This window comes from Echinops telfairi, unplaced genomic scaffold (assembly GCF_000313985.2).
Source record: "Echinops telfairi isolate 266 unplaced genomic scaffold, ASM31398v2 ScPeMD7_31;HRSCAF=116, whole genome shotgun sequence".
Taxonomy (NCBI): Eukaryota; Metazoa; Chordata; class Mammalia; order Afrosoricida; family Tenrecidae; genus Echinops; species Echinops telfairi.
Window position 1 is genome coordinate 27,002,481 of NW_022103928.1, and position 9,611 is coordinate 27,012,091.

Below are 9,611 nucleotides of genomic sequence, written 5' to 3' on the forward strand. Positions count from 1 at the left end.
AAATTAAATAGGGAAAAGCTTTTGTACAAGGAGTCTCATAAGAACCATGAAATGAGGGAAATCTTAATAATAATAGTTCTTTTTAGAGATTTTACTGTGTCCTAAGTTCTGTTCTAAATCCTTACCCTCACAATAAGCCTATGAAATAGTAACATTTGTGATCATCCTCATTTGAAAGGTGAGGACAGAGAGGCACAAGAGACGGTTAGCAATTTATCGAAGGTCACACAGGTCATTATCAGCAAAGGTAGATTTGATCCTTGGACGTCTGCTTGGTTGACCCCATGTATTGATCACAGCACTAGAGTGTCCCTACAAATCTAAATGTTAGGGTTTAGGAGATACAGCTACTTGAGGGCTACTCTGAAAACATTACAAGCAGCTACAAGGATATTACAAAACAACAAACACAATGCTCACTAAAATACGGAACATTTCGAGCAGAGGATACAGTTCTAAAATGATGACTGGGTACAGTAGCTGGACTCTAGAAGGGAACGAGAAAACAAAAACAAAAACAGAATTGAAGCATCAAGGTAGAGAATTTGGGGGGAAACTTTGGAATAATACTGGATAGCGGAGCCCTGGTGGCATAGCGCATTATGAGTTGGGATGCTAATTGCAAAGTCAGTAGCTCAAAACCACCAACCTCCAGCTTTCTACTGTGTACAGATTTAACGTCTCAAAAACCCACAGGGGTAGTTCTACTCTGCCCACAGGGTTTCCATGAGTCAGAAACACACATACACACACACACACACACACACACACACACGTAAGGGTTCAAGTTCATACGTGCATGAGTTTATTCTATGTTTAAATGTGTCTCTGCCATTAGTGGATGGCCACAGACAAATTCTCTCAGCAATATACTTGTCTTAGCCTCATTACAGTATCTTTTTTTTTATTTTTTACGGTATCTTTTTTTAAAAGGATACTTTTCATGCTATGGGAAAAACAATTTTTTAGGTCAGAGTTAATATCAACATTTTGACAAAACTCAGGTGTCCATCTTCCCAAATCATTGCAGTTTTGCAACAAGGTCACAGAAACGTAAGGCCATATAAAACAACAGTTCTTAGAATCTAAGACACAGATGGATCAAGCGTTTTAAGGGTGATAGGGAAGACCTCAAACCATCTAAGAAGGTCATGGAGACTGATTTGGGGGTATTCCACAGTGACAGTCCTGATAGATTTTCTTTAAAGACACAGGGTAACCCCAGGGACTTAGTCTTCAAACAGTTTGATGATATGTTAAGCATATTGAAGACTGCACCCATGAGAAAAAGGCCAAGCAATTGAGCTGAGGCCATTTTTCTACCAAGACGATGCACCTGCTGATACTTCGAGGGTAGTGAGGGCTGTTCCACAAGAATTCTCCATCAAGCCCACCCTCCGATCCTGCCCCTTCAGATTTCTTTTCGCATTGGACCCCAAAGCCAATACATGGTGTAAATTTAGAAGCGAAAAAATTCTTTAGGGTAAGAATTAGAGAGCTGGAACACCACCTTCAGAATCTATACACTTGGATGGAGAAGGTGTTAAGGAATAATAGCTTCATGTTTTGATGTTTTTGTTCAATAGAGCTTTCAAAGATTTTACAACAATACTTTTGGACTTACCTGTGTGTGTGTGTGTGTGTGTGTGTGTGTGTATGTTCACATATGTAGGCATGCCCTGTGATGTTATCAGGTAAGTGCAGGACTGCACGCTGCCAGGTCCACAGTTCGAACCCACCATCTCCACTGAGGGAGAAAGATGAGGCTGTCTGCTCCCATAATAATTTACAGCCTCACAAACCCTAGTTAGGGTGCCTATGTGTCAGAATGGACTCAATGGCAGTGAATGTTTTGAGGGAACATATATTCACGTGTACACACACCCCCACTGAGCGCTTAGCCAGGACACCACTCTGGCAATGGCTAAGCAAGCAGCTGCTAATGGTAAGGACGACAGTTCAAACTTCCCCAGTGGCTCCACGGGAGAAAGACCTGGCAATCTTCTCCCTTAAAGCTTAGAGAAAGTCTAGAACAGCATAAGGGGCAGTTCTACTCTGTCACACGAGGTCACTAGGAGTCAGCACCTCACAACGACAAACACATGCAAACGTATATAGGAGGAGACTTCAAAACAACTCCTGGGAAATGGAATTAAAAGATAATAATTTTTTCATGAACTTTTTGAAGCACCTTTGTGTGTGTGTGTGTGTACAGATAGATAGATATACAATACCTGAATAGAGTTGTATGAGTGCTTACCAGGAGAGAAAGGGAGTGGGGAGGGAAAGAGGAAGTCATTATTTAGGAATCAGTAAATTTCTGTTTATGGTGATGGGAAATTTGGCAATGATTCTGGGTGAGAGTTGTACAACGTGATTAATGTCACATCATTAAATGATACCCATGAAAAACTTTAATTGGTAAATGTTTGTTAGCTATGGTCTTACAACAATAATAAATCATTGCTATACCTGAGGAGGAGGAGGAAGATGATGAGGATGATGATGAGGAGGAGGAGGAGGAGGAAGACTTGTCTTTCTTCGGGTCTTGTTTGTGGAAGTCCATCTCTCCATCTGGGAGACACACATAGGTGAACTCTGGGACTGTGAAGGGCTATCCTCTCCCCAGGGGTTGACTTGAACTTGGGGAGCCAGGAGAGACCAGGTTCTCTTTGGGTACTCTTCCCAAACATCCAGGATTCGTGGAAGGTGGACTCGACCCAGACCCAGGGTGAAAATCCCTCTAAGCTCTTGCCCTACCCGAAGACCCTGTAACCTAGAGTAGCTGCCAATTTAGGATTCCCTGGTTGGCATGAGTCAGAGTTGACTCCTTGGCCGTGAGTTTGGTTTGGAAGTTTACAGATGGGATCTGACCAAGCCTTAACTCTTCCCATTCCCTAATTCAGGAGCCAGACGGGGCCCTTCCCACCTTCTGGGAACTCTCCATAGAGTCAGGCTGAGCTTCCAGCACCATCCTCAGATCTGAGGAGCAACTGAAGGCCCTCACAGCTGGAAAGTGCTGGGAACAGACAGGACCGACACATGGATGCATCTTCATGGGGGCAAAATCGCTATTTCCCTCGAGGTTTCTGCTGGGACCTGAGTCATCGTGCCACTTTAGCTAAGCAAGAACGTTTCTGACCCCACTCCCTGCTGGGCCCCCAACACTCCCCCATTTGGGTTTGCTCAGAGGGGGAGGGGAGCGTACAGTCTAGATCTTCTGTCTCTCTGTGGATTCGATTGTGACCTCGCGCCTGGGAGGAGGATTCTGTCGTCTCCATGGTCTTCCCTGGAGGGAAACAGAAATAATAGGTGGTTGATACAACTTAATCTCTTTAATACTATATAAAGTGCTTGGTGAACAAGAAAAAAGCCCAGAAACAATGGCCATTGAGTTGATTCTGAAGGACTCCCACATGGAGTCTCCATGTGCGCAGAGGAGAACTGTACGTAGTGTTTCCAAAGACTGGGACTGAGGGAGTGGGTCACCACGCCTTTTTCCCAAACACCTCTGGGTGGACGCAAACCTCAAACCTTCTGATTAGCAGGCAAATGTGTTAATAGTTTGCACCACTCAGAGACTCAGAAAGAGAGAGTACCAATACTCAACAGGACAAGAAAAATCATTTGCAGAAAAAGAAATATACAATTAGAGAAATTCAAATATTGATCATCTCTCTGATAATAGAAAGAAAGTATGGCATTGTGATATTTATATTGAAGTTGTTTATTAAAATATCCTCTCAAAAATTGGTCAATATGTCAGCTTATGTTTGCCCTCTTTCCTGTTTCCTGTATGCTTAAATGGAACAGGGTAGTAGTAAGCTAACTCCAACCATGCAAACAACATCGACAGACCAGAGGAGGGCTGAGCAACAAGGTAGAAGGAACCTGGGTCCTTGTAGGCCTCAGACACAGAGCCTTTGCCCATCTGGGGCTTCCACTGCCTCGGGACTGCTCCACGCACAGGGGAAAACTGTCTGGTTTGTGCTGGGACTCTGTCTCACAGCAGCTTAGCCAAGTATGCAGGTCTCATAACTTCCTACTCTGTTTTCTAAGGCCTCAAATCCAAGAGGATGTAGGCTTCCTAGTCTCTGTTAAGCTCTAATCCTCGGCACTATTGATGTTTTGTTGCTGTGAGCTGTCATTGAGGTAATCCAGGGTTCGTAGTGAGCCCACACGCGATGGAACAAAGTGCCTCATCTCTAGGACTGATTGGAGATCAAGCCATTGTGATCCACGGGGTTTTCGTTGATTGATTTTTCTGCAGTAGATGGTCAGGCCTTTCTTCCTAGTTCATCTTAGTCAGGAGCCTGTTTAGCATCAGAGTAGCACGCAAGCCTACACTGACAGATGGGTGGAGGCTGAGCGTGAGATGCTTTGGCTGGGAATCAAACTCAGGTCTCCAGCATGGAAGGGGAAACTCTGCCACTGAATCACCAATCCCCCGACTGCTCTTTGGGGCTGATAATTTCTTGCCATCCTGTGTATTATAGAATGCCTAGCACACCCCCACACTCCCGCCTTCAGCCCACTAGATGCTCGTAGCATACACAACCACAGCTGTGACAACCCACAATGTTTGGAGATATTACCAGATGTCCCCAGATGGACAAAAACTACTCCCAGTTGAGAATCACTGGTCTTAAGGATCTACTTTTGATCCACTTTCAGACTTTGGCAAGGTGGTACCCTTCTCTGTGCTTAGAGCCAGACCACCTGGGCTTGAGTCTTGTCTCTGCCACTTCTAGTCATGGGAGTTTAGGCTAGTTACCTAACCTCTTGCTGTGCCTCAGTTCTCACATCTGTAAAGTGGGGACAATCATAGTATTGATTTCATGCTACTGTAGATACAGCCTGAGGAACGTTGGTGGAGAGCAGGTGTTGAGTATATATATACTAGTTCAGGTGATTATTATTTTCAGAATAGGGATTGTAGGTAGGGACTCTCTAGGCTAAACAAGACTGTGTTTAATGTAGTGGAAAAAGCATGGGCTCTAAGGTCAAACTGATTGGGCTGTAATCCCACTTCTGCCACCTATGCCCAAGGGACGTCAGGCAGGTGCATTTCCCCCTCTAAGTGCTTGTTATCTCATTTGTGACCTGGGTAGGCAGTGCCTCCAAACAAAGGAACAGAAAGACAGGGCCTGCCTTAGCAGGGGCTCAGTGATGGTGCGTTTCCTCTTCCACAGACCCCCTATAGTCCTCCAGCATCCTGCATCTTGCCCCTGCTTTGCTCATGCTCAGACTCTAGCTCCCATGCTCGATTATCCCCCTAAAATTAGCTTTCCTATTTCTCCAGGTGGAGTTCAGCTAAGCAATAGGAAGTCAACAATTAAACATGTTGATATCAAGGTATGAATGGCTTCCAGTGACAGCTTCTGAGAGACAGTACTATTGTGAAAATGGTTTCTTTCTATGTAGCCAGTGCCCGGTACATGTCCATTGGCTGAAATCTAGGACAGGATTTCAGGTAGAGGAGAGAAGATATTTAATGCCAAATGGGTGAAATAGAGTTGCAGACCGGTGCTGGACATACCCAAAGCTCACCAAAGAGAGATCTCTCACTTGTCCTGTCTCCTTCCTGGTCTAGCCATTCTTGGCCCCTTAACAGTCCTGGTCACACAGAACATTTTGAGGCCTCCAGACTTCTGCCAAGACCACTCTTTCTTGTTATCAAAACCGCATCTATCTGTACACTGGTACAGATAGGAACTGGAAACACAAGGAATCCAGGATGGATGATCCCTTCAGGACCAGTGGTGAGAGTGGTGATACCGGGAGGGTGGAGGGAGGATCTGGTAGAGAGGGGGAACCGATTACAAGGATCTACATATAACCTCCTCCCTGGGGGACGGACAACAGAAAAGTGGGTGAAGGGATATGTCGGACATAGTAAGACATGACAAAATAATAATAATTTATAAATTATCAAGGGTGCATGAGGGAGGGGGAGCGGGGAGGGAGGGGCAAAAATGAGGAGCTGATGCCAGGGGCTTAGGTGGAGAGCAAATTTTTTGAGTATGATGAGGGCAATGAATGTATAAATGTACTTTACACAATTGATGTATGTATGGACTGTGATAAGAGCTGTGTGAGCCCCCAATAAAATGATAAAAAAGACTGTTACCCATGCTATACCATGCTTTGAGACAAAATGTCATTTATTTGTCATTAGAAATAAATATTTCACAATATCTATTAAAACAAAAATCGCATCTGTCCCTCCAGGTACAGTTGGAACACCTCCTCCTTCATGAAGCCCTCCGGGTGGTCCTGGCAATAGCCACTCACTTGTCTACTCCCTTCACGCACCACTTCCTCAGCCTTCATTCTTGCTAACAACAACAACAACAACAACAACAAAACCCCTGCCATTTTGTTCTTCCAGGCCAAATTTTGTTTCTCAGCCTCCCTTGCAGTTGGGGTGGCCAAGTAACCCAGTGTTGACCAATGAGAAGGGAGAAGAAATTGGTTGGGAGGCTCTGGGAAGGCTTTGTCTTGTCCTGGTCAAGAGCGGCTGCTGGCTCTGGCTCTGATCATCCGCCTCCTCTTCCTTTCTGGAACATGCATGGGATGGCAGGAGCCAGGGGCTAACTTGTGACCACGAGGAAAACGAAAGCAAATGCAGATGTTGTGCTTCTGAGCCGTGGCTGGCAACTGCCTACTTTCCTGCTACTTGACAAATATTGATCCCTTTTTGTTTAAACTTCTATAGTCTGGGTGTGTGTTTGGTGACTGGGGCCAAACATACCGTAATGGAAACACCTTCCTTCTGACTCATTTACATACTAATTGAGCACCGAGGTGTGCTACCACGGGGATAGCATGGTGGGCACGTCACAGTCCTGTCCTCAGGGAATTCCAAGGTCTACCAGGGAGCTTGTTGGAGTCCAGGGGCTGAAACAGACCAAGATTTACCAGAGAAAGATCCAGCAGGAGAAGATGCTAAGGGTGAATTTGGAAAGTCCAGAGAGGATGGTGTATCCTAAGGCATAAAGGTCAGTGAGCCATGATCCATCTTGAAAACAGTTGGGATTTTAGGAAGCCCAGCGACACACACACACACACACACACACACACACACACACACACATCCTGTGCTCTGGCACCTCACTCTCCTAAGCCTTAGTCAATCTGCCTTGAACCGGACTCTTGTTCTTCGAGGTAGAGCCACGGTTCCTGTTCACCTCAGACCTCTGCCCAAGGCTCAGCAGAGGGTCTGCCATACCCAGGGTTTGTCTCCGCTGGTAGATGATGAACTCAGCCAGGGTAGGGAAGGCTGATTCATCTCTGGGTCACCCATCCCTCAGCACAGGGCCTGGCACAGGGCAAAAATGATCATGATAACAGGAGTAAACGCTTAGCATATGTCAGGTTAGGCTGTAAGCACTTCCCATGAGCTAACAACGCAAGTATTCCTCACTGCAGTCCTACAGGAGGTCACTGTGGCTGGGCCCATTTACAGCTGGGGACAATGAGGCACAGAGAAGCTAAGACACTGGCCCAGGGCCACGTCGCTGGTAAGTGGTTGCTCAGCCACATTTGGAGACGGAAGGAGTGGTGTTGCCTGGCACACAGCCATTTAGAGGGTTATGAAAATGATGCTGATTCAGCGTATCTTCGCCGCTGGTAAGTGTCCTCATAGCCAGGGGGGAGCTTCCTTGGACGGGCCTCCAGCACACTGACCTAGCAAAGGGAGGAAATGGAACGACTTCCAACTAGATGGAAGTTGAGGGACCCTGCTTTCTCTCTGCACCAAGCCTTCTTCACCCCTACCTGTGTTGTGAGAATGAGTATTAGAATGAAACTCTTTCAACACATTGCGATAGTGACAGTAATCAAGAACCTGTCTGCAGGGCAATGCTTCACATAAAGGGTGAGAGCACTGGGGTGATGCCCAGGCACTGTCAACACTTGAATGGGTTGTTGGGAAGGCATCTAAAACCTCAAAATCACAGCATGTAGCTTCCAAGAGGAAAGGAATCCGAGAGAGGGAAGAAAACCACATCCAGGGCATTCCCTGTGATCATATTTAACCCTCACGGACCTTATTTTGTGCAGGCAGAAACTGAGAGCCAAACAGACCAAGTGACCTGCCCGAAGTCTCTAATCCAATCCAGTTCTCAACCTGTGGGTCGCAACCCCTTTGGGGTGTGTGTGTGTGTCAAATGACCCTTTCACAGGTGTCGCCCAATTCATAGCAGTAGCAAAATTACAGTTATGAAGTACCAACAAAAATAATTTTATGAAAAACAATATATTAAAAAAATAATTTTATGGTTGCGGGGGGTCACTACTTGAGGAACTGTATTAAAGGGTCATGGCATTAGGAAGATTGAGAACCACTGGTCTAGAGAGAGCCTGCACCCTGCTGCCCCTGGTGAGAGACCTCTCTCTCTGTCAGGTAGCTCCTATGCCCCTGGTGAGAGACCTGTCTCTCCATCTCCATTGGCCCCTAAACCTGAAACCAATTCTACAGAGATGGGCCGCTTGTCTTCCTGGTCCCTTTCTACAAAAGCCCAGCCCTGCTGAGTCACTCGCTGTGCCAGTGTGCCAGGGTTTCAGTACCCACTGGTCTTGCTAAACTGGTTTCTCCATCAGTTCAGCCCAGAGCCCCTGAGCTCCGACTGTCTGCCACAAAAGTCTGGGTTTGGGGTGGGAGGGGGATTGGGGCACACTGAATCATCACAGCCTTGTGACGTGGCCCCCTTACAACTCATGTGATTCTCCCACCGAGCTGGAGGGAGGCTGGGTGGGGATTAGTGCCTTACTTTACAGATGGTGAAACTGCGAGCAGGAAATAAAGAGGAACTTGCACAAGATCCCTAAGAACTCCAGAGCCAGGCAGGCTTTGGAACAGTCTCTCTGGACTCAGGGGCTGTTACCTTTCCATAGTGTTCCACTGTGGAGCGGGCCGAGGCATCGAAAGCGAGGTGGATTTTGATAGGAGGCACCAGGCAGAATAGATGATGGCAGTTGGCAATTTTAAAAAGGGTAAGAGCCCCAGCGAGGCTAGGGTTAGACCTGCCATCTGGGGCCTGAACACAGAGTTAAAGACAGTCAACTTTTCCCAGCAGGGGACTGTGAGAAGCATGCTTGGGGCTACCCATTCAGGGCATGGGCAACGAAACAAGCTTGGGGTGGGACTGGGAGCAGAAATAGAGTCTGGGAAATCAGTGGAAGTGGGTGGCTAGGACACACTTACTGATTTGGCTCAGCTGCCATCTAAGTCCTCTTCCTCTGGCAATCACCTCCAACTTTGCCTTGAGACATCGAGCTCCCATGGGCAGCCATCAAGTGCTAAGCTTGCCTTAGGGCCGGGGCAGGAGAACTCAAGTCACTTGGATCAAGTACACAGCTAATTTTAATCCGATCCTCATCTGGCAGACAGAGCGCAAGACACTCATCCACTCACTGCCATCGAGTCAATTCTGCCCCAGAGCCACCCGAGAGGACGGACGAGAACTGCCTCGGCGGGTTTTCCAGGCTGCAAGCCTTTACAGGAGCAGAAAGCCTCCGCTTCCCGTGGAGTGCCTTGTGGGTTTGAACTGCTGACCTTGTGGTTAGAAGGCCAACATATAATCCACTGGGCCACCAGGGCTCCTTCC

At 46.9% G+C, this 9,611-nt stretch overlaps 1 protein-coding gene across 1 annotated transcript in view; it reads right to left on the minus strand.

Moving 5' to 3' along the window:
* Positions 1–9,611, minus strand: part of TMEM40 (transmembrane protein 40) — a 53,867-nt gene that overhangs the window by 17,533 nt on the left and 26,723 nt on the right. The window contains exons 2-3 of the mRNA XM_045290005.1: positions 3,209–3,289; positions 2,473–2,574 (exon numbers count right to left, since the gene is read on the minus strand). Coding sequence (XP_045145940.1) covers positions 2,473–2,574; positions 3,209–3,281 — 175 coding nt within the window. The 5' untranslated portion in view covers positions 3,282–3,289. The remainder of the gene's footprint in view (positions 1–2,472; positions 2,575–3,208; positions 3,290–9,611) is intronic.